The sequence below is a fragment of the Castor canadensis genome, chromosome 13, assembly GCF_047511655.1.
Source record: "Castor canadensis chromosome 13, mCasCan1.hap1v2, whole genome shotgun sequence".
Taxonomy (NCBI): domain Eukaryota; kingdom Metazoa; phylum Chordata; class Mammalia; order Rodentia; family Castoridae; genus Castor; species Castor canadensis.
Window position 1 is genome coordinate 70225299 of NC_133398.1, and position 25795 is coordinate 70251093.

At 43.2% G+C, this 25795-nt stretch overlaps 1 protein-coding gene across 3 annotated transcripts in view; it reads right to left on the reverse strand.

Annotated features, from left to right (window-relative positions):
- Nucleotides 1-5450: 5450 nt before the first annotated feature.
- Nucleotides 5451-25795, reverse strand: part of Kank1 (KN motif and ankyrin repeat domains 1) — a 204263-nt gene continuing 183918 nt past the window's right edge. For 2 of the 3 annotated variants that reach the window (XM_074051971.1, XM_074051972.1), the window contains exons 5-13: nucleotides 18260-18457; nucleotides 17532-17640; nucleotides 16197-16439; nucleotides 14749-14836; nucleotides 11748-11967; nucleotides 9514-9656; nucleotides 8735-8935; nucleotides 6861-6959; nucleotides 5451-6386 (exon numbers count right to left, since the gene is read on the reverse strand). In XM_074051971.1, the coding sequence (XP_073908072.1) occupies nucleotides 6324-6386; nucleotides 6861-6959; nucleotides 8735-8935; nucleotides 9514-9656; nucleotides 11748-11967; nucleotides 14749-14836; nucleotides 16197-16439; nucleotides 17532-17640; nucleotides 18260-18457 (1364 nt within the window). In that variant the 3' untranslated portion in view covers nucleotides 5451-6323. The remainder of the gene's footprint in view (nucleotides 6387-6860; nucleotides 6960-8734; nucleotides 8936-9513; nucleotides 9657-11747; nucleotides 11968-14748; nucleotides 14837-16196; nucleotides 16440-17531; nucleotides 17641-18259; nucleotides 18458-25795) is intronic. The other variant, XM_074051974.1, reaches the window with a different exon arrangement.

A 25795-nucleotide genomic window follows, 5' to 3' on the forward strand; every position in this document is an offset into this window, starting at 1 on the left:
GATTTCTATGTCTTCTTTCTCCCCTCAACTCTGTCTCTGAGCCCAGAGCCGGGGCATGCACTGGGCACCCCTCCACTTGGCTCCAGGTCCCTCGGGCCCTGTGACTTGCTGACAGATGCTCTGTCTCCGCGCTTCACGTGAGCATCCAGATTGGCCCCTGTCCTCGTTCCACAGAGGACCATTGTGCCCTTCTGCCCAGGGGGGGAGAGAGAACAGAGGGTGGAATTCAGAGGCGGCAGCTGAGAGGACAGCCATGGCACCCTCTCTGCTCTGCGCCTCCCTGGGGTTTCCAGAGGAGTCTGGCTTCTAAATGAGCATTCACTGGCGAGTGAGCCAGCAGAGAGGCTCTGCCCATGAGCGCAGAGGGAGGCGTCTTCTCGCCAAGTGAAATGTGTGGGGCAGTTTTCTTACAAGACTGCTATGATTCAACTCACGTTCTCCGGCCAAATTCTAAAACCCAATTCTGGATGAATACAGGATTTATAAACACTTGTACATTGTCCAAGCAGTAGAAAGAAACACTTGCCATTAGGCAATGACATCTTTGTGGAATCAGTTATCATTTTTACTTTTTTATTATTTTTTGGCAGTACCAGGGTTTGAACTCTGTGCCAGGTGCTTCTTAGGCAGGTGTTCTATTGCTTGAGTCACTTGAGTCACTCCCTTGGTCTTTTTTTCTTTTTTTTTTTTGTGCTTACTGTTTGGAAAGGGTCTTGTATTTTTGCCTACATGCGATAGAGGACCTCTTTGTGCAACCAGGTTGACACGCAGTAGACCCTTGGAGTCCACAGGTTTATGGTTCCAAGGAGACTGCCTTTGGAGGAAACCCTGGCATGCTCAGGACGCAGTTTGCATACGACGAGGCTAACGTGGGGCTTACAGTTCTTCTCTGCACCACCTGAGCTGAGTGATGCCCACACTGCAGTCTTTTACATCATGTTCCATCAAACCGTGTACAATATATCCCTGCATAAGGGGATTTATTTAACGTGTACCATTCTTGGGACTATTAAGAAAATAGTCATTCAGATAGTTTTGGGGTTCTGTGGCTGAGTTCCCAAAGACAGCTCTATTGCTGTTTGCAAATCAACTAAGTGATTTGGTTACAACAGTAACCCGCTTCCAGAACCCAGTTATGTATCAGGAAAGAAAACTAATTATGGTGTAGTATCAAGTCATCCCCAAACCTCACCATAAGGGTTATCCTTGCACCTGTAACACAAGTTGCCAAGGGACCTCTCCTCCACATAGTCACTCAGGGTCAAGGCTGATGGGATATGCATTTCAACACTGGATTCCTTGATCACCATGAAGGGGGTGTGGGATGGGGACTGGGATGGACACAGGATACAGTGAACTGTACACTGGCTCTTAAAGCCAGTTGATTGATGTGTCACTTCCACTAATGTTTCATTGGCAAAACTAGTCACATGGCCAAGTCTCATTTCAGAAGTGGAGGGGAAGTACATTCTATGCGTTGTGTCCAGTAAAAAGGATTGGAGGATATGAGAACAGCCTGCGGGCTAGAACCTGAGATTCTGTAGCATCCATCCTGGGCAAAGCTGTGCACTAACGTTACAGAGATGGCTGGGCCAAGAGCTTCTAGGTTTTCCATTTGTCTACCATCTCTCTGTTCCCAGTGAGCTTCAGCTCTACGCCCTCCATCCCAAGATTTTTTTGGTCAAACCTTTTTATTATTTTTTATTAAAAAGATGAAGTCAATATACATATATACAGAAAACACACAAATTACAAGTACACAATGTAATGAATGATCACAAAGTGAACGTAGCAGTGTAACTGGCTGCCAAAGGAATGGGGCTAGTTACCAGGGACTCTGCAACCCATCTTGGCTCCTTCTCAGGCCCTTTCTAGTCATCGGTTACCCCCCACCCCCGCCATGGCAATCCTCTCCCGACTTCCATCATCACACTTCAGTTATTCCTTTACACCCATTCATTCAACTTGTATTTACCAGCCAGGAACAAGAACTTCCGAATCCTGGCAGATGGTGTTATAAATCCAAGCACAAAAAGAAGATTCCATCAAGCTTCCTGTCAAGAGACTGGGTTTTCTGGAGGTGACAGTATTTTGGGCAGGGTTGAGGGTGGGTGAGTTCTCTGAACTCTCAAGGATTCAACCGAATTAGTGACTATTGTCCTTATTACCTATTTGTTTATACCCATCTCTATTTCTTAACAGAGCAGGTGGGACCACAGGCAGAATTTCTTTGCTGCCTGACACATGAGGGATAAATCTGCCCCACCCCCTCTCTGCTGACACTTGGTCTACATAGCATGGAGCTACCTGATACCACCGACGGAGATGGACTGTGAAGCAGCAGCACCTGACTCTCCAAGGCTTAGGTGAGGTTGCTGGCTCTAGGGCTGGGTAAACTGGTTCCTTCTGGGCTGGGGAATGGGGAACCAGTGTCACAGTTATTTTGTCTTAAATAAAGGATTGGCATTGGAGGAACAGGCATATTGCCTGTGAAGTTTCCCTCATCTGAAAATTGGGGATATGCCTCCATTCCTCTTGGCCATTAAATCATGAAAGGAGAGGCACTGGACAAATGGACTCCTAAAAGGCCAGTTCCTCCCACAATGTCCTCTAAGTCACACATTTCTGTACAGGAACGCACCCTCCAAATGGCAATTTGCTTTCCAGTCTCTCAGCAGAATCTTTGCCCAAATTCAGGATAGGTATCTCAAGAACACCATGACAAGCTGTGACTCCAGAAAGCTGACTGGTACTGTCCAATTCCACCCCAAAGGAAACAGCCAGAGCTTCAGTGAGAGGGCGTGGAGCACATGCAGATCTGGAACACAGCGGCCAAGGGTTCAGCCACATCCTTTTGCGGTAATAATCTTCAACAAAACATGCTTGAAATATATTTCTATAATCAGCTGGCTCTAAATTATAGCCATGCTGAATAAGAGCAGAGGGACATGATTAGGAATTTCCTTCTGTAGAAAGTAGAATGCAATAGTTTCTGGCTAAGGTTCAGTGCTTTTTAAAAAATGCTTTTGGTAAAAAAGAAAATGGAAAATTTATTATTATTATTCCAGTCAAAGCAATGGTTCATGGCCTTCTTCCTGAGCAGGAACAGCTCAGCTCTGTGAGGAAGTGAGAAAGGAGATTAAGTTGGGAAAACAGACCAAGAGCTGCCTGTCTGCTCAGCTGCTGTCATATAGGCACTGAGCTGTCTCCTCCCCCCGCCGCCCCACATCCCCGTAGCCATGGCTCCTGGCTCTCTAGAAACGACTATCCCAGGAGATGAAGAAATGTGGACAAAGAGCTCACAAAGGCTACATAGTGGCTCCATCTATGGAAGAGATGGGCTCCTGACACATCAAAGGTAACCAGTGCTTCTTGTTTTGATTCAGCTTTCACTTGTTTGGAAAAGAACCTGTGTAGGTTACCTCATAATTTGGCTTTTTTTTTTTTTTTCTTTTCAGTACTGGGGTTTGAACTCAGGACCTCACACTTGCTAGGCAGGAGCTATTACTTGAGCCACTCTGCCAGCCCCTCTAGTCTCATAATTTGGGAGTAACAAATTCTCAGTGTGGACCTAAGGCCACATCAAGAACTACCTGGGATGCTTGCTAAGGAAGCAGTTTCTCAGACCCAAAGAATCAGAATCTCAGGGAGCTGGAACATGCATTTCCCACCAGCCCCTTCAGGAAACTCTTACCAGTGCTGGGAAGGGAATGCTTCACAAAAGTACCAGAAAAACAAAGCGATTCATTTGCAGCAGGCTCCCCCGCCCCCAAAAGGACCCATCAGGATGTAAGGAAAGGTTATTGGTTAGTTGCTAATTATTTCCTCTGAGGGAACGATGGTAGTTTTCTTTCCATCTATACAGGTTATCTGTAGTATTCAGTATTACAAAGTCAGGAACAAAATTATTCTGAGTATTAACAACTTACAGGAAAAGGATCAATATTTCATGTATTTGTGGACTCTGCTAGTTGGCATGTCCCTGGTAAACTTCTCCAGAAGCAAAATACTTCCCCATGGTGAGGTTTGATTACCACTTTGGTCATAGGCAATAGGACAAATTGTCACTTTTACTTTCTTAACATCAAAGTCTCAAAGTTCCTGCCACAACATTCCCGTTGTCTTGGGGTGAATTCTAGACTTAAGCTGCTCCACTTCCAATTTTCTGGAAAATTGGCTGTCACCAAAAGGTTTGGCTTCCTCTTGGGCCAGCAAATAAAAGCAAGAGCCCCCAACCCTAGGCTGTCCTCACTTGGGGGCCTTGTGAAAGCCTCCTTTCACAAATCCTTTTGTGGAGCTGTTCCTCCATAAGTCACAGCTGCACCAATGGGGATAATCAGGCTTGTGTGTACAGTGTGTCAAGAGCCCAAGATAAAAAAGCATTCAAAGCGTGCAGTGTTATGAGAGCAAACAAGGTCCAGGCCAGTGTAGCCTTACCCAGAGGTTAGATACACATTGTATAAGACTTCACGCAAGATGAAACAAGTACTCATTCTCTTTTTCAAAACTGAGCACCAAAAATCTGAAAAGCAGGGTGCAGAAAGCAAGGATTCGTGGTTTTCATGCATTTTCAATTTTTTTCAGTTTTTTTTTTGTTTTTTGTTTTTCAGTGCTGGGAATTAAACCCAGGGCCTTGCATATCCTAGGCAAGTGCTCTATCACTGAACTACACTCCTGCACTTGTAATAAACATGCCTTTCCTTTCTCAGATGGAACAACGAGAATCCCCAGGACAACAAGCCACTCGAGAGATAGCCCTCTTTGCTCCAAAGGCATTTTGAGCCATTAAGCAGCAGGCAAAACAGAGACACTTCCCCTCACACACTGTTTTGCTCTTCTTTAATTTATTTTGGATGTATAGGAACTTGGGGCTTGAATAACTACCTGAACCAAAATATAGCCCTAATTCCAGAGCTAGCAAATCTGTCCTGGGAGGGCAAGAGCAGTTTAGGGGTCCCAGTTGCCGTGATCTCACTCTCACAGTTCACAGAAGAGATGGCATTTCTGTCCCAGAGGCCCCAAGCCTGCCTGATTCACCAGCACTGTTTAACAGCCCCCTCCCCTCTACCACTCAGTCTCTTCACTAAAAGATGCAGAGTTTCTAAAAAGTCTGCCCAGCTTCATCTCTCCTTTCTTGTCACTGGTAATTGTACCCAAAATTAGGGTCAGGGATTAGGTGCTTATGCACCTAAGAAGAATCAACTCAGAGGCTCCCTGGAAGTTACCTGACTGTTGAGCTGTGTCTAATAAGGTCTTAAATTTTAGCTTTGTGACAGGCGACCTAAGGACATGGAACTTGTGTCACCAGTCATGTGCTCTTAGAAGACCTGCCTCCTCAGAGCCTGAGACCAGCAGACCCTGCATTTGTCATCTGTCAGCGCTTGCTCCCAATGCTGTAACTCAGTAAAACCAGGCAGACACCTGTCAGCAATGAAGCAGGGACAAGCAAAAGAGCTTAATGAAATTTTATTTTGAAAATATGGCAAGAGTCTAAGGCACTTCAGACATTTAAATACATACAGGACCAGAGTAAATGTGACATGGTATAAAGGAATCCATAAAGAACTACGCTGCTTCTCTAGTGGCAAGTGGACAGCCAGTTCCTCTAACACAACTCAACCTTTATTAGATGCAGACAGGGTTGTGCAATTGTTAAAAATGTGGTCATGTTATATATAATTGAAAATTCTCTGTCAATTTCATAGATATCATTTATATAAAAAGCCATATCATACATCCACCTGATGTATGAAAACATTTCCTTTTTAAGTTTATATGGTATGAGGGTTCCATCTTCTATTTTTAAACCAGAAACTATCAGCCTAGGGCCCAGGTTGCAGATGACCAAAGTCATCTCAACCTTCTTACTTTTAAAATAAAAAAGACAAAAATTAACAATCATCACGGAATGGAATTTTGGAAGAGCTTTCCAATGGTTCCATAGTTAGTAAGTATAAATATTTGTGTGAATTTAAAAAATATCCCGCCAAGGAGAACCTGACACCACTTTGTGTTGTAGGATGAAGGGGAGAAGAAAGAAGTTGCCCTTTCAGGTTGGGTTACCATTTCCTACCACTGTACATAACGGAGCAGACTCAGCAGCCACAGAGACAGGTTCAAATGAGCCCTACTCAGAGGAGTCCTGCAGACCCAGGTTGGCAGTCTCCCCCCTTCCCTTACAAAGGCGTCAGCCTTAAGTCCAGGCCCTTATGCTGCTGTGGGCTAGTGAGCTCAGACATGGTCCATATACATTCAGTATCTGTCACCCCAACAGGAACAATTAGCAGCTTATGGGCATGTAACTGGAGGGCTGTTTGCATATATCAATCAAATGAACCTCGGTGGGTGGGACTAGGAGATGTCTTCCTTCCAAGCCGAGGGGTACCCTAGAGACCAGGAAAGGGAAAAAAAGAATGGAGTTAGTAAGTGACCTGAAGCAGATATGTCCCCCGTGTCATTGGAATTTGGTAAGCCACAGCCAGGAGAGCTGTGGCTGAGAAGTGGGGATAGATGACCTCTAGCAGCAGGCACTGCTCCAAGGCCAGCTGGGCTCAGTAGGCCCTGTCCAGCTGTCTGGGAAGTCAGCTTCCCTGTTGGCCTTAGGAGCACTGCCAGGAATAGTGACATGTATCTATGGGCTCAGCCTGTGCCATTTAGATAATTATACACAGAATAAAAAGCTCTATGTGAGAGAACTGTCCCAGCTCTCCTGGCCCTTAGGGTGGGGTAGAAATGATGAATTCTTATGCTCAATACTAAACTTCCATTTTCAGAATCTATATAAAACCGACGTCTCCTGTCAATTTCCTGAGGAACAAGCCTGCCCATCTAGTGAATTTCAGCCTATTTTTGACACTGACCGGAGACTGGGCTTTTGCGAAGTTAACATGGGCATACAGAAGAACAGCGATGTCCTTGTGTCCTGCTTCCAGGGCTATCGAGAGGGCGGTGCTTCCATCCTAAAGATAAAACAAAAAGAACAATGTTAGAGTTCTCAAACTATCAGGCAGCCAAAAGGTAACAAACCCTCTCCAGAAATTGATACGGACTCCCAAATCTAGCCTTTAGAAAATGTTTCTGGACCTCAAGTGCTGGGTCTGAGGATGCAGAGATGAGTGAGGCTGGCCTCCACCTGCAAGACACCTCTGCACCACAGTCCTCAAAAATAAAATGAGGGCTGCCCATGAACTCCAATTCAACCATCTTCCCCAACAAAAGGGGGCAGCAGGAAAAGAGGAGACAGAAGCATAATTTTCTTATAATTAAAAATGACCAGTACCATGGTGTGCGCTTGACCATTTGCCAAAGATCTCAAGTTTTTCTGGGAAGGTGCTGTGATCCTGAAGCCCTGAACACCTCTACTGAATGCTATAAAACACATCCACGTGTAAGCACTCAACCTGGTGGCTTGCATGCATTTATGTTACAGAAATACCAGGGAAACAATTACATAGGGGGAAGTATTCTCAGTGAATTGCTTGATATCCGTTAAATGGCAGAGATTTAGAAGGATAGAAAGGATCATCAAGGCAAAATGCAACATGGCTTATTTTGTGTCTACTCTTGCCATAAGGGTTCCTCTGGTTATTAGCAACAGGAAACGATTCTTATGTAGTTTGAATCTTCCAGTCCTTACCTCCCACACTGTGAATTCTGGGAGCTGCTGGCAGCTGGATATTTTCCTGCTCATTTATGGATAAGGAAGTGGACGATTAGCTGGGGTGGCCAGGATTTCTGGAAGTCCCTGTGGCTCTATGGAGTCTTATTACTAATCTACATGCTATCCTTTGCAGAAAGAGAGAAGCAAAGCAAGCAAACAACACCAAAATGCATGGAACAGACTGTTCTTGAGAAAAGGTAAGCTGGAACCTCGCTCCCCTGGGGGAGGTTAAGGGACGCTTATGTCCCTGCAGCTCCTGTGTTTTCCTGTGGGGGGAGCTGAGGGGCAGGTGCCAGGCAGCCCTCCAGGCCAGTAAAAACTGCCACTGGTTTGCTGTTCCTACTGGCCGGGGCCCTGCTAGATCTGAAATTGATAGCCAAGAGAGATGTTTCCCTTTAACTTTTTGGAATTTTGAACTGAAGGAAGCTCTGCTTCAAACCTGTGTTCCATAGAGATAAACTTTTAAAAACAGCACCATACCAGCCTGACTTCTATGACCCTTGGTCTGGGTGCCAGTTCTGTGCTTTCTGCTTATCAGTGCTCATCCCCTGTGTCCTGGAGTCACCCAGAAACATCCCCTGCCTTGGGTTATCTGGGAACAGGGTCAGCTTGGGAACTGGGTGAAGAGATTAGAGTGATGATGACAGGAATGGACTAAGCAGAAGGGTGAAAAAGGAGCTTAAAGCAGTCAAGATATTCTGTATCTTGGTGCTTGGGAAATGTCACAAGTCATTTGTGGTGGGAAAGTGTTTTGCCCAAGGAAAAATAACTGGTTTTGGTCACAAATGACACCAGCTTCTAATAAGTAATAATAACCCGGTTTTCCAGACTTCTCAGAATTTGCCTACACTGAATTTGACTCTGTAGTAAGAGTCTGTTTATTCCCCTTTAGGATACCAGTTCTCATAGGTGCCCAGAAATCACCTTCTTCCTTTTATGAATTTTGGGGTGGGGCCTATTTAGCTTTCTGCCTTTGGTTAATGACAATATCAGTTTACATAAAATAAACGCCGCTAAGCTGGGCCGTGAAGGGAAGTGACCTGATCTACTCGCAGACCCAGCGGAGATGCTTACATTGTCCTCCAGGTGGCCATTGCAGCCTGGCTGGGCCAGCAGCAACTTGACGATTTCCACGTGCCCATGCTCGCTGGCACACATCAGGGCGGTGGAGCCCTCGTCGTCCTGGATGTTCACGTCAGCTCCACAGGCCAGCAGGCCCTTCACCATGTCTATCCGCCCATGACTGACAGCCAGCATGAGGGCTGTCTGCCCCGCCTATGGGAAAAAATGATGGTAGACCTCAGAAAAACACAGTGAGTGTTCAGGGGGTGGCCTGTGGTGGGGGCAAGGAGACAAGGAATTGGGCATGTAGTTACTTGGGGAGGGGTGGTGGCAGGCAGGGAAAAACCAGGCTAGGAGTTAAGGAAGATCATAAAGTAAGGAGTCAGTTCTTCACTGCAGCTGAGGATCTATCACTGCATAGCAAGGAGCTAGACCACTCAGAAGAGGTACAACATTAAGCTGTGAACACATCCAGATTTGGGACTCTGGATGGCATGAAGACAGGACAGCACAGAGGTGATCAACACCAGGAATATGGTGAAGACTCACAGTCCCTTAAGTGCAGGCAGGACTGCACAGTTTCTCTGCAAACTGCCAACAGAGGGAAAGCCAGACAAAGGAGGGAGAGGGCTCCAGTATGAAAGCGAAGCCTGTGTGTTGCTGTTGTGTTTGGTCAGCAAGGACTAGGGGTGAGCAGTGTGCTGCCTGTGCTGCTCCATCAGCCTGGTCACATCAGGCTTGTTTGTGACCATCAGAGCAGAGATGGCAAGTATGGGAAGCCAGGCACTCACCTGACTGGCCTTGGCGTTTACATCCCCACAGCCAAAGAGTTCCTCAACAACCCGCATGTCCTTCTCTGCCTCCACAGCCGCCAGGGCAGCCAGCATGATGGGTGTGTATCCTGCCTTGTTCTGGTGATCCACATTACACATGTCTGCAAAGGAAGGGGTCTCTTTAGGGGGAGCCATCTCCTACCAACAGCAGGTAGACATGGGAGCTGGAGGTATGGTGTTTAGAAGAACCTTCTGAAATGGCACTGAGTGCTGAGGATTGAGAGTGCCTTGGAAAATGTTTTTATGCCAAACAATTTTTCCTTGTCTCACAGCAACAAAAATGCTTGTAGCTGGTGGTAAACAGCCTGTAGGTCTGCAAGGTGGTTCTGAGTAGTGGGTGCTCTGGAGAATACCCACTCATGTGGGATCTAGATGTTCCACTGTTCAGGAACTCACTGCTCTGGGCCAAAGGATGCAGAGAGTGCTACAGATGAAAGGAATGAGCATGGATAAGCACAGAGCAATGGTGTTGCCCACTTACCAACACTTCTCAGTCCTCAGTTCTGCAGCCCTGAAGTCCCTAAAAGCAGAACCTCAGTCCCATAACCTCTAACTCTAGCCCTTGTGGTCTAAGAGCAATACTAAAGCAGTAAGGCTTCCAAGAAACTGCCAGAGCCGATGAGCCAGACCTTCTCTAGTTTGTAATGCTTAGGCAAGTCTTCAGGGAATATAATGGTGAGTGTTGGAAAGCAAGAAAAAAGGTACCATAAACTTTCCTTGGGGTCCCAAGCCACTGCATACAAGGACATGATGGCATTTACAAAAGCACATAGTGTGTGCATCTGAGGTCCTCAGGATCTGGGCCTTTCAGTCCTGCAGATGCATCCAAGAGTCATACTTTGTGGAGTCAGAAATTCAGCCCATAATGGTGAGTAATAAAAAATGAAGCAAATAAAGTGATTAACCAAAACCATCCAACAATGGAATTAATTTAACTTGCCAAGATACCTATTCTGTTGTTCCAAGGGTATATAAAATTGTTCATTTTAGGAGCACCCTTGAAATCCTGTTTTTAACTGCCCTGGATATTATCCACTTCCCTATTTTAACAGTAACTTGGGCTGACATGATCGCCAGCTCTGTTTATAGTCTGGAAAGTCTGAAGGGAAGGAGGCCTAAAATTCCTTCCTGTCAGATAGAAGCAGTTATACCCTAACATGGGCACTAAGACAGCGAATAATAACAGACTGGGGATGAAGCTCAGTAGTAGAGTGTTTGCCTAGTATGCACAAGGCCTTGAGTTTGATCCCTGGGGGTGGGAAGAGAAAACAAACTGAGAAGAGAAAATAGAATCTGTTTGGATTTTTTTTTCCTCTGCATTAACAGAGTAGATAAAAATCAGGCCATCAGATTAACAGACAGTAAAGGAAAACTAGACAGTTTCATTGCATGTACTAAATCAGATGTTGACATTGTATCCTCATGAATTAGAGTGAGTTACTGTGAATTCTGTTATTAGTCACATACCTGAAGTAAAAATAGTTACAAACATAAAAATTTGGGGACTATATGTGTGTGGTGGGCTGCTCTGCTTAAGCACAAAGTTGAAAGTTCAACTCAAGGGGACCCTTCTTTTATGTACTGCTCCCACTTCATGTACAATGTAACCCTTGACTATATTCTGGAATGGCAAATTTCCACTATTTTCATTAATATAGTTCATAGTAATATAGTAATACACTTGGATTATGCTGATTCCTCAATACCTGTAGATTTTGGCAGGAACACTGATGATTCTACCATGGTTTCACTTGGTCCCCATCTTGACTAACACTTCTGCAAGTCACTGACTGGATAGTGGTCAGTGTAGAAGGACAAACTTAGCAGTCCACACGCAGAAAAGCTGTGACTCTGGGCTGTGAGCGGCATGCTGCCACCTAGGAGCAAGCCAGCCACGCCTGCATGATTCAGCACAGGACTGACTGTGAGTCATGTTTATTAGCAGGATACACCTCACTGAATGCAGCAAGCACACCTTCAAAACCTCCTTTCAAAATAGAGCTGGAATCTGTGTTGCCCAGTTTTGTTTAAACTTTAAGCCTCCTATGCATGACTCAAGAATGGTATTCTTGCCATGTCATGTGAAAAAGCAATGAAAGGGTTTTAGGATGGTCAGAGAATTAAAGAGTGGCTTCTCTGAGATGAGTCACGACCTGAGAGCTGCTAGAGGAAAGATGGGACAGCCACCACACCTGCATCCAGAAGCAGCTTGACGATCTCAAAATTGGAGTGGGACACACTGTAGTGGAGAGCGGTGTTCCCATTGCCATCAGCCATGTTGATGATGTAGCGGAGGACATCTGGGGAGACAGCCTCGAAAGCAGTGATATAGTCGCCCACCATGGCTGGCACAGCTGACTTCTGACTGGACACACGGAACCACTCGTGCTGGAGGGTGTTCAGACAGAACCTCTGCCAAAACACCAAACTGCATTAGTTCTTCTGTTTATGGACTTTTCTGAGACCCAGCTGAAATCCCAAGTCACCTGACCTTTTATAGTCAAAGCATGTGCAGTTAGGACCTGCTCTTAAAAGCAGCCTGAAATAACAAACTGCATACATTATATATTCTGATTTCTACAGAAGAGGCCATATGGCAGTACAAGAGCAATGGTTCCACAGCCAAGATTCAAATTTGGGCTTGGCTCCTTAGGAATTAGTGATCTTGGGAAAGTTACTTATTCTGCACCACAGTTTCCATGTCTGAAAAACGGGGATAACACCTCTCTCACAGTGTTTATGATGAGGATAAAACACTTATGCCTGGGACTGGACGTGTGGCTCAAGTGGTAGAGCAGCTGCTTTGTAAGTGCAAAGACCTGAGTTCAACTCCCAGTCTCACCAAACAAAACAAAACAAAAAAACCCACTTATGCCTGACTTGACTTTTGAGCTATTAATAAGAAATGTTGCTGGCCTTGCAAAAAATTTTCATAGAAATCAAAATGAAGTTGACTAGCCCACCCTTAATGATGCTGCTTTCTTCTGACCCGGACCAACTCCAATTCTTTAACCCCTGCACAGCACTAGGTTGGAAGACCACAGTGTGTAGTCAGGTGAGTCCAACTCCAGTGTCAAATGCGATAGACAGGGAAGTCTTTCTCATTGGGATCACCCACTCTGACTTCCTGGGACTGTGGACCTTGCTTCATGGATGATGCAGTACTGATGACGGCTATAATGCTTTTTACATGGGCCTTCTTTTATATGAATTTACCATTCATGTGTGCTTTGTCTATTCTTTAAAAGCTTAAAAATACATCAAAGAAACATGGAAAGCCTATGTGGAAAGTACCAGCACCCACAGGAAGTCCTCTTTCTACTGAAAAGGTAGGGTTGGAATTATGGAAGATTCATCTCTATAATTATCTTCCTGTTAATGATGATTCCATGTTGATCTACTCAATCATATTCTGGGTCACTCAAAAGGGATCCTGACCAGGAAAAGACTAGTCTAATTTTTCTTCTCTTCTATATCTAGATTTCTGTTTCTATGGAGTCATCACCTAGGAAGAAGGGAAATTATATCCTCTAGGCGTCCTATCTCTGTTTCTGCTCAGTAGTTGGTGTTCTGATATAATTATCTGACCCTGGCCTTAGGATTACTCACACATCCACACTTTTCAGAGCACAACACTTTTACAATGAATGAACATTTAACCAACAAAACAATGTATAGTTTACAGAGTATATGAATTGCCTGGCAATTCAGGGGACACAGAAATGTAATGACCACATAATCTACCCAGAGTGGTAAAACAAAAAAACTATATTACAGCAATAAAATCTGGGATCCTAAGGCACCCACTTTAAATGCATGCTACACCTAGTGGGATATGTTGACATTGCAGTGACATTTCATGGTTTTACTATCTGTGTCCACGGTTGAGCCAGGTATTTAGTTTGTACTGACAAATTCCAACCTGCAGTGCTATGTGTTCCCATCTGTAAACAGCACTGTCATGCTCCTTTTTTCAGCACACTAACTGGACGCCAAGATCCAACTGGCTCCAATGAATTTAAGTTTCCATAGCAATGTAAACAAATATTAGAAGACAGCATAAGTTTAAGAAAATGCCATATGATAAAGCAATATGACTTAATTGGAATAAACAAAACACGGATCTGTATCCAAGACAGGGATAATCTAGTTCTACAACTAATAGTTTAATCTAGTCGCTGCCGCTTTAGATGAGTTGCAATCTTCAGGGCCTCAGACATGGGAGATGGGTATGTGCCCTCATGCACTTCCGCCTCTGCTTGTGACACCCATCACCAATTTTAACAGAGTGCCAATTATATTTGTCATACATGAGGAAAACTGCTTTTCTAGGATTAGACAATTCCTTCTAGTTCTGCCATTTTGATTTCACATCTGCATCATCTTGAGGGCCTTCTAAGCTTGCTGACTTAAGTTATTTAGCATAAAATATCACAGAAATTGGCCAACAGGCAAAGATTCAAACATACATTATCGAATTAATGTGAGAGCCACATTTTCTCAGTGCACTGAAGGTAGAGCTGCCAAGAAGAGGGCTGGTCTGGCCTAGGAAAGCAGCTGCACATCCAAACCTCAGGGCATAAGAGAGTGACATATTTGGCAATGGCAAAATATTAACCATTGCCATGGAAATATTTATGTGTGCTAGGTTGTACCATGTGTGGTCACTAAGGCAACCACAGCCTTTGTGCTATTTGCTTCTGAATCTCTCAAATTGAGAAATGACAAGTGCAGTTATTTTTCTGTTTAAAAATAGTGGCTGCCTGCATTCCATATCAGAACATAATATGCACTTTCAGAAAGGAAAGGAATGCTGACTTCAGCCTAGATAGGTTTCTTTAAAAAAACTATGCTTACTTAAAGAAAATTCTGAAAATCCTTGTTTCCAAAAGGTTCTGTGGACATAAGCAGGGCATGTGGAAAAATGATGATTGCCTGCAATTAGTCCTTCCTTCTATCTGCAAGTATTTGCCTCATTGATACCTCCCACCCTAAGCAAAGTACAGAATAGGGAAAGGATATCCCGAGTGGCCTCAAGGAAGCATTCAGTGTGATCCAGAGGGCTGGCAAGCATGATGCTTACTCCGTTGCTTATGCTAGAAACAGCTTGATGGCAGGATACCCATGGTTTGAAAGTGAGGCCAGCTGGGTACTCTGTACAGACTGGCAAGAGGGCCTGTTGGTCAGACTCACCATATCTTTGCTGGTCAAAGCTTTGGGATCATTTATATTACTTTTCAGTAAGTTGCATGCGGACAGCATCTTTTCACTTAATTCATACCTGAAAAGGGGAAAAAATAAGGAGAGCTCAGGATTGCCTACAAAAATTATTATTTCCAACCCTACAGTCCTTTAAAAGGCAAGTGTTCCTAAGCCAGCCTAGGCTGATAGTGATAGCTGGTGGTGTCTCTAGGCATTTGTGATTGATGTCACATACAAAGCCAATACCACCAGCTGGAGCTCGAGGTCTTTTCATATGGGTAAGTTTGGCATTTATGACGTTTTGGATGATGGAATGATACTTGGGAGAATTTTTGCTCCTTTTGTTGTAAGTTTTTTGCTATTGCTTTGCTTTGCTGTGCTGGGGATCAAACCCAGGGCCTCACACATGCTAGGCAAGTTCTTAAAAAGACTTTCACTCTTACAAGATTGAAGAGGTCTCAATTAGCACATAACATCCAGTATGCTGACCAGGACCACACATCTGGACCCACATCTGGGGACTGAAGAAGTGTTTGTTCAATCCATATGAAAAAAATTAAGTCACATGACATGATAAATTGTAGCTCAATAAAGCTGTTTTAAAAAAACCAGATGACATGACATTTCAAATCATTTGAAAACACTTAGAAATATAAAATAGAAACACTTACCTTGCATTAATGCAGTAAATGTTCATTTGTCGAACAGAGGAAAGCTTTCTGAACGGTTCTGTTTATAGTTTACACAGTAAAAAACCATACTCAAGTTTACATCTTTTCTATCCTCTCCTGTTCTATGAGCATCAAGTCCATATTTGCTAATAGTCTCTAAAACATACTGCATTTTTAGGCACCAGAGTATTTGATATTTTATTTCAGCTGCTATTTGTTATTCTCAAATTCTCTGTGGTGTTCCTGACCACCCAATGAGCAACAAAACAGAGACATGTAGCTGCTACACATCATCCTTTCAACGATATGATCTTTGGTTGAGGCTAAACACCTGCTCCTCAAGCACACAGCGATCCTATCATAACTACTGACTCCTGCAGCAAGATAAATGACTAAAGACCAAACCTGAAATCTTAAAAGTGTGGTGGTCACCAAAATTTTCAAGTATGCCCTGAAATATAAAGTGAGGTATTCAAACAATGAAAGCTACAGAGGATGGTGGTTCCACATGTGAAATCAGATAGCAAAGACTTAAAGTTTCAGAAAACAAAGGAGAATAGATATAAGCTATTCTCTTTGCTATCCTAAGAGATCTAGGAGAGCCTGTACTCATATTTATTAGCATCTTGACTAGATGTGCACACCACTGAAGGAGTAGACAAGACCAAGCAAAGAGATAAAATTGCAAAATCTCTGAACCTCCAATTCTACTGCCAAAATACACTAAATGTGGGAGGGGTCAGGGGAGGGAAGGGGACGGTACCACACCTCTCTCTGATTTCCACCTTCTCAGGTTCACATTCTTGAACCTGCATTTCATCTTCCACCCTGGCAGACTTGAAACCTTCAATATTAACTGCATGGTGCCCTTCTGCCATTCCCCGAATGTCTTCGTCCTCCTCTTCATCCTCCTCTTCTTCAGGAGGATACTCAAGGACATCACATGCATCATCTGAGTCGGAAGAAGAGCTTTCATCTGAGCTGGAATCATCACTTGAGGTTGTTTCATACCTAGGTGGCAATTGGGATTTCAGGAGATGCAAGGTGTGCCCCCAAAGACTCAGTGACAGAAATTTCTATGAAGGGAAAGCTGCCGACTCATTCCAGAAATCTCCAGTGATTTAGATCCTGCACTTAGAAGTTCAAAGTAAAGTATCTGAATGCCTGGTTGTTTTTGAATGGGTTCTGACTTAGAAGGGACAAACTGAGTTGCCAACTGGTAGCATATACCACTTGTTAAAAAAAAAAAATCAGGGCACCACTGGCTTAGTACAAATCAAGAGGAAGCTCACTTTATGGAAACCAAATCTGCAGGTGCTCATTTTTTTTCTTTCTTTCCTTTTTTCTCTCTCCATTCTTCCTATTTTTCCTCATTCATTCTCCCACTGTCAAGGTGAACAGATTGCATAAGTAACCAACAGTTCCTCTGATGCACGTCCTTTAGAATCCCCTGGGCCACACCACTCCATAAAACTTTTATTATTTGGAAAACAGGCACCATCATGTTAAGTCTGGTGGCCCACTTTGCTATAAATACCCAATTCCACACTGCTGCTTTCTTGTATAGTAATCTGCTAATTGCTTTGATTCAGCTGTAGGAGGATCAACAGGCTTAACTATTTATGTGGGCCAATGGCAAGAGGAGGAACAAATAACTAATGAACACTCTATTGAGAAAGCAAAGAATTGAAGGCCTGGCTAGGTTAGTCTTCAAGTGAAAGGCCTACAATGCAGGAGTGTGTGACTGGGCCACAGAGCACTGCTCTCAGCTGCCTCCTTTTCCCTTCTAAGTTCTAACAGGTTAAGTGTGAGTTGCCCAACACAGTGAAGTAACCCTTCTGCCCACTGCTTTGTGCTGAAGACTATTTTTTTTCAGATCAGAGGTGAGATGTCAATTGCTCAGCTTCATCAGGCATCCTTGAAAAAGGATAGGAAGACGATGGAAGAAGAGAAGCCCAAGTGCACCTTTCTGAGGAGGGAATCGCCCATCACCAAGATATACAAGCATCTCAGAATAGACACCTTGAAATGTGACTTAAATAGGTAGGAGACAAAGGAGACAGACAGACGGTGTTGAGCTCTACCACCACCACTGTTCCTTACCCGCCATTAATGCCAACAAACTGAAGATTCTTTTTTGTGCCATTTGAATCTTTGTTCCCATCTTTCTTCTTCATGATGGACTTCAGAGTATTTTCATTATTTGTACATACTGTGAAAAAGTAAACCAAGGTGATCAAAATTAACATAACTTAACCAAGTTAAATGAATTTGTGATCTTTCTGTGCAATTCTTTTCCCTCCATGTTTGTGAATGTAGATCTTGGCAGGCATATATGAGAAACTTGCACAAAATCCGTTGGAAAAGTGTGCACATGCAAAAAAAAATAATTCCAAGTTCTAATAATAATGTTCTCTAAATGGAAAAATAATCCATTAGGACTTCCAGACATCACAAAACCAATGACAACTGGCATTTGTGTCAAACTTTACTGTTTATAAAGTGATGTCGTGTCTCATTTCATTCTCAAAACAACACTAAGGCAAAAAGACATGGATCGTTACCATATTTTTTCTTCAGCTAAGATAACCTAGAAAAAAATTTATGCCTGCCACAATGTGCAAGACTGAAATGTTGCTTATTTTTTTTTCATAATTTGCCATACCAGATAAATTCCCTTAAAGAGACTGCACAGCTTGCTTTCTCTGGTAACTTTAAAGATATTCTAGGCCTACCTGCCAAACAACTATATAATCTTTCTTCAAGGTCATCTTCTAAGGTACACATCACTCAACCGGGACATGGCAATGCTGACCTAAGTGCTGACATACCATAGAGACCTGCGGCTATCTGGTCATCTGTCAAGTTCGCTGGGCTCAGCATGCTTTCCTGAGAGGGGAAGTTGTCCTGGCTGCTGAAGGGCTTCCCGTCTGTGGTCCCCACCTCGTGTTCAGGCTGGGATGCCTGCATGCTTACCAGCCCTTCTGACTGAAGGCCTCCACACTTACAGGTATGTTCCAAATGATTTCCTGCCCAGAAAGAGAAGGGTATAGAGTATGTGATTCTAGGACCGGACAAAAAGAACTCAAAAAAAGATTCTTTTCTCAGGTGCTTGCTGCTTGTTTTCTTTTTGAATAAATGGCACTTACTTACCTACGCCACCTATTTGTGAACTTCCAAAGCCTCCTTGACTTTTCAACCCTCCTCTTAAAATCACACATCTGGATCTGCCAGATGTTGTCATTCTAGCAACTCCTTTTCTCTCTGCTGGCTTCTCCCATCTTCCCAGGCTCTGGGGGACAGGAGTTGTACCCTGCTGCCCCTCTGGCTCACTGCTGCAGAGTAATCACCCAGCTCTGATATTGTCATGACTTCACTGAGACACAACCTAGAGAACAGCCTTCCTATCGTCATGGCCTAGCCTGATACTCTGACCATCCATGGACTGGCACCAACTCACCTCTCCGCCTTCACTCCCAGTGCTCCTGTGGAATTTTTGGGAACAGGGACTTCATCCCAGTGATGGAACTGCTCTCTGTCTAGAGGGTGGGGGTTCTCATTTCTTGACAGCTGCCTTAGCTTGCTCTCTTGTCCTTCTTCCCATCTCCACATGGCCACACCCCCCCTATCACTCCCTCCTCAGGGCTTTCCTTAATCTCCTCAACTAAAAAACAACTTTCTTTCCTCTGAACACTCAAGCCTATCTTCTGTGCACTCTTCTGGGATCTATAATACAAGGTAGAAGATGGGTTTTGTGACTTTTAGAGTCCCTTCTAGACTGTAAATATTTTGAGGTCATGAAAACAGTTCTGGCCAACTCATCACATCTACTAGACTGCTTCTGCATGTTAGTACTTCATATTTTTGTTCACTGAAGGAGAAAAATTGGGTCAAATAATATTTTATTATTTATACTTACAGGTATACCATAGAATGTTTCAGTGTGGCTGATATGAAAAGATACAATATATGGCTAAATTTTAAAAAGCAAATAAGACCCCATATATTGTATAGTCCTTTTAAAATATAATAATATACATAGGAACATATATTGAAATTTTATCTGGAAGACTCTACCAAAATGAAACAGCTGTGGTGAGTTTTTTTTTTTCCTGAATTTGTCACTATTTCTGTAGTGCATATGGATTAACTATGTTCAAAATCACTCTTAAAGATAATTCTTTGGGGCTGTCGGCACGGCTAAAGTGGTAGAGCACTTGCCTAGCAAGTGTGAGGTCCTGAGTTCAAACCCCAGTTCCACCAAAATAATAATAATAATAATAATAATAATTCTTTGGCTTAGTAATTTGATATAGAACATACAGAAAAAGATAAAGAAGAACAGTCATTGTTGCCATATTTAAAGCAGTAAAGAGAGGCAGCCACTGTCTGCTCATAAAGAAACTAGTGACTGGGTGGATACACTGATACAGAATTCTGTGCCACCATGAAGTGCGTTGATACAGCAGGATACTTTTTAACAGAGTATAATACATTTAAAAACAGGTTATAAAATAGAATGGAGCAATTTTTAGTAACCATTATCTATCGGTACATATAGTAGAAAAGGTCTTGAAGGATGTTGTACAACATATTATTTATTTAACCTGTTTACACTGCCTCCCCACCCCCACCCCAATACTGGGGATTGAACTTGAGATGGAACCACTAGGCAAGTGCTCTACCACTGAACCTCACCCATTTCACACTGAGTTTTTAAGGCCAAAGAATTATAGCTTGTTACAATCTTTTTGTGTCTGCTATTTTCTTTCCTTTAAATTTTTTTGTTTGTTTGTTTTTGAGGCAGGGTCTCCCTATCTAGTTCAGCCTGGTATGGAACTCACAATCCTTCTACCATAACCTCCTCAGTGCTGGGATTATAGGTGTGAACTGCCACGCCTGACTTTATTTTATAAGGTATTATATTTATGATACCTTATAAATATAAGGTATTAACACAAATAAAACATTTAAATCTACTTATAATAGTATCAGGTGATAAGAATTTTATCATGGTTTTATCTTTTTTTTTCCTGGGGTTTGAACTTAGGGCTTTGTGCTTGTAGAGCAGGCGCTCTACCACTTGAGTCACACCTCCAGTCAATTTGCTCTGTTTATTTTGGAGATGGGATCTTGTGGACTATTTGCCCAGACTGGCCTCAAACAACAATCCTTCCAATATCAGCCTCTCATGTAGCTAGGATTACTGGCATGAGCCATCAGCATCCAGCCAGTTTTCTCTTTTAAAGTTTTGAAAGATCTCTTGGGTCTTTAGAAAAAAAGCAATTTAATCACCGTATTTTGAAGCAATCTGAAGAAAAAGAAATCATGATTAAACCTAAAGCTGTTTGAAGTTCTACAGTTCCTAATAATCACCTGGAATGTTTGCTAAAATGCAATTCCCAGACACCTGCTACCAGAAAAATCATTCTGTAAGTCTGAATGGGGGTCTGGCGATGACCATGTTTGACACCCTCAACCACAAGAAGTACTAATGCAGGTAGCCCCCCTCTGACTTGAAACAATGACACTGTAATAGGAAAGAGTAGAGGCAGATATAATATCCAAAATGAAACATCAGAGATCACCTACACTTAATGCTTATATTTCCAGCTATGAACTCTGAAGGTTACTGAGGTCTGAACACTTGCTCAGGCTCAGGGCTGGACTAGACTCACCTTTCCTTGTTTTGTGCATAGCCCTTTGTCCACTAATCAGCAGTGCAATGCTCCCTCCTCCATATCTGCAGGCTGGGGGTCCCCAGCTGTTTCTATCACAAAGCCACCTGCCTCAATACCCTACTGCATGTGCCCTCCACACAATACTTAATGCCCCGTGACCTGATGTATCCCTGATTGCAAATAAGAAATGTCCAGCCCGCCTGTGACTTACTGTAAGCAAAATAAACAGAGCAGCACATTTATCTTCATTTCCTCCTCCCCCACTTCCATTCATCATTACTTTGAAATTGCTGCATAACCTCTAAAAGGTCTTACTAGCTAATTCCTGAGTGCCAGAACACTGTTCCTACAGAAACACACTCACGGACCATTTTCCTGTTCAAGAACCAACAATTGTCTTTTTGATGCAAATGCATTGTTTAAACCATTACTGAAACCTTAAACAGACACAAAAGTAGATGATAGCAGAGTCATCCAGTACTTCAAGACGGGGATGTGTTCCGAGAAATGCATCCTTAGATGATTTGTAGTTGTGTGAACATCCCATTGTGCTGCACTTCCACAAACTAAAATGGCTGTGACGTCACTAGGAGATGCACTCTGTGGGACTGCCGTGGGGTGGCAGTCCATTGCTGATGGAAGCACAATTACACAGTGTGCAACTGTATAATCAACCTCTTTGTTCCCAATGCTAGCTTCAACCATAGTCAGACATACCTAGTTTTATATTTGTCCCTCCATCTGAATTATTGTTATCTTCATCCATACATTTCATTATATATCCCTAAAAGAAAGAGCCCATTGAACACAAACACATGAGCCAATAAACACTAAAAGCTGTCAAATTTGAAAAGATAATTCCATATGATCACCAGATATCCAGTCAGCATTTTAATTTCGCCATGGTCTCTAAAAAACAAAACAAAAAAACCCCACAACTTTCTACAGGGTATGAGAATCCTAGTCATATATTTCCATTGGTTGCTACAGTTTTTAGGTCTTTTTATCCATTAACTTTCTATCTTTCTAATTAAAGAAAAATATTTTAAAATTAGGGGCTGGTGGTAGAGTGGTAGAGTATGTGTAAGGCCTTGAGTTTGATCCCCAGCACCCCCAAAAAATGTGTGTATTTTTAAAGGTATGTTTTATATATAGCAAAATTCACACATTTTAAGTGTATACTTGGATGAGTTTCAGTAAATACCTGTGATACTATCTAAGATGCAGAACATTCCAGTAAAAAAGCCAGTAAACGCCCTCTCCAACCAAAGGCACCAATGCCCTGACTCCTCTCACCAGAGCTTAGTTTTGTAAACTAAGACTTTTTAAAGCTTCCACACTCATGGTCCATCCCTTCACGAGGCCTGAGAGGGTCCAACTTCTTGCCACTGGTAGGAGTTGTCCTGCTAAACTACACCACCCACCACTGTGTTCAGGGGCCCTTCGACTTCATTCTTCCCGGTCCCATGTCTTTCAGTAGTAGCCCATGCATCAGACATGGAATTTCAGCAAACTTCACATTGAGTTCTACCTATGCTCTTTGCAAGGCTTGGCCCCAATCTCCGCTATAGTCTTTTTCTAGCATACATTTTAGAAATCTCTTTGTCCGTCATTGCCCGGCAACACTTGCACTTACTGTCCAGACTTAAATATGCCCTGCCCCCCTTACCCCCACTGTTTTCTCAGCTTCAAGTGTCCCCTCTGTGGGAATGTGAGCTCCTGAGCCCCTGCTAGCTGTGTTATTTGGTGTCCTCTCCAGTGCTTAGAACAGTGCTGGACAATAGAAGGCCTTTAGAATCATCAGAATAAGGAGTAGGACTTTAAAAAAAAATACAGAAAAACTGAACTATCTGCTGGTGGGTCCAGGCATTTGTATTTTTCTTCTCCCTTCTTGGGAGGTACTGGAGTTTGAACTCAGGGTCTCACACTTGCTAGGCAGGCACTCTACTACTTAAGCCACACTTCCAGCCCTGATTGGTATTTTGCAGGTGATTTGCAGCTAGGATTGAGAGCCACTGAATTAAATTAAGCAAAATAAAACATGACTGCAGAAAATTAAGCACAGACTACCCTGTGGTCTCAACTCATCAACTTGGAAACTTGGACCCATGTTTTTAGAAATCACTGGTGGCTTAATTGACAGCCCTGGACCACCGATGGCTGATGTTCATAGTGAACACCAAATGCTACCCAAACAACAGTGATAAAACACCAGCAGTGATTCAAAAACACCCTGAGAGTTCTGGCCCTCTGGCTTAGGTGCTCAAGATTCCCACCAGGTGGCATCCCCAGCAAGTTAACAAGAGAGTAGGCAACCGTGAAAATTCTGTCTTGGTTGGGCTGTGAGGAAAAGACAGCAAGTGACAGAAATCTTAGTGTTCTGGAAAATGTGGAGCATTAATTCAATGAAGTCTGAAGAGAACACAGAACTTAATCTGGAGATACTCATAATAGCTAAGGCAGAAACTATGATGACAAGTAAGTAACTTAAAATGAAAACTTTACAATGGTCTGAACCTTAGGAATGTTAGAAGCAAACTATTTAACCAAAAAAATCATTCTATGGAAACTGGAACTGGGAGATTGCTATAATCTTCTCCAGTCTCCTCTATGACATTTATCCATCTACAATGAGATGGGCTGATGGACTAGACCAATGGGTTTCTAAATTTGTTACAAAATTGTACATTGTAAAAACATAGTAAAATGGCCAGATAAAGTGGTTTATACATGTAATCTCAGCTACTTAGGAGGTGTATATATACATACAGGAGGACTGAGGTTCAACACAAGCCTGAGAAAAAAGTTAGTGAGACCCCCACCCCCCCAGCTCAATAAACAACCTAGGAGTGGTGGTATACATCTACAGTCCCAGCTACTTGGGAGGCATAGGTAGTAGCACTGCAGTCTGAGGCTGATCCTGGACAAAAACATGAAACTCTATTTGAAAAATAACTAAAGCTAAAAGGGGGTAGGGGTCTGGCTCAAGTGATAGAGCACCTTCCCAGCAAGCCCTGAGTTCAAGCCCCAGTGTTGCCAGTTTTTTTTTTTAATGTATTAAAATAAGACTTTAAATGTTTTGTTCACAGATAGCAACTATTCTGGCATGCTATTTTTTTTTTTTTGAGGCAGCAGAGATTGAACTTAGAGCCTTGTGTTCACTAGGTACTCTACCACTTGAGCCATGCCCCCTGTCCCTTTTGCTTTTAGTTTGTATTCCTGGCCAGGGCTGGCTACAGATTGCTATCCTCTTACTTCTGCCTCTGGAGTAGCTGGGTTTATGGGTATACACAACCCACGCCTGGTCCTATATTTTTATTTACAATGCCAAGTGCTTTCTGAAAAAACTGTGCACAGTGTGGCCAGCTGAAAAAGTATGTTGTGGTGCGGAATTTTCAGTGAGGCATTTTGATCGGATTTTTAAAAAAAACATCTAGCATACTTGTCAACAATAAGTAGGACTGAGATTTCTGACTCATTATTGAAGCCTTCCAGTCATTTAGGAATTTTCCCGGAGTGTAACTAAGAATGCAAAGGGATCTGAAATAATACTTATAGTTTTTCATAAAGATAAAGGGCTGAGTTCCTGTTGCTCACACCTGTAATCCTAGCTACTTGGGAGGCTGAGATTGGGAGGATGGTGGTTCCAGACCAGCCTGGGCAAGAAAGTTTGCGAGACTCCATCTCAAAAAAAAAGTTGTCATTCCAGCAATGGTTGGAAGCATGAAATAGGAGGATCGTGTTTTAGGCCAGTCTGGGCAAAGAGTTAGACCCTATGTCCAAAATAATCAGCCAAAAGGGTTGGAGGCAAAATTAGAAATAAGGGCAAAATAGTTTCTGCTGGGTATTGAGGTTGGGGGAGCGGGAGCGGGCAGAGTGGGTGGTAAGGGAGGGGGTGGGGGAAGGGGGGAGAAATGACCCAAGCCTTGTATGCACATATGAATAATAAAAGAAAAAGGAAAAAAAAAAGGGTTGGAGGCTATGGCTCAAGTAGTAGAGTGTCTGCTTAGCAAGCTTGAAGCCCTGAGTTCAAATCCTAGTGCTACCAAAATAAATAAATTAAAGGCTTGAGCATGAATTCACCCTTTCGAGCCCAAATACTGGTTTGAACAGACAGTAGAGATTCCACCTTTTGGGGGTACATTGCTTTCCAGGGGAAGGTGTAACCGATGGAGAAGGGCTAATCCCTCTGTTTCCAGGCTGTCCTCTCAGAAGTCTGCCTGGAGGCTGAGGCCTGCAGTGGTCAAGATAAACAGCCAGCTCACAGTGGAGACAGAACCCAGAAAGGTCAGAGCTGCAGTTTAATCATTTCTAAGGCCATGTTGATATTTTCCTGGGAACATATCAGACAGCTGCCATGACTGTATCTAAAAGGGGGCGCTTGCTTAGAAATTAAAATGCTGGCGTGGATTAGGAATGAAATTCTTCCTCACCACAACCCCACCCATATTTAATTATATATCATCTCAAGACTTGACCCAGAAAACCCCAGCTGACAGGCTGCATTAACTAAGCGGGGTTACAATGTGCTCTGTGTTCTTCCCGATGTAGCCAAGGTCTCCTCTCCTCCCAAGACCTCAGGGACCTGGACTGCAGCGGAGCACTGAGCACTTTTTATTTGCATGAGTTGGTACCTAGCGTCCATGGCCATAGATGATTATTTACGTTCTGGATGGAAGGTTCTTC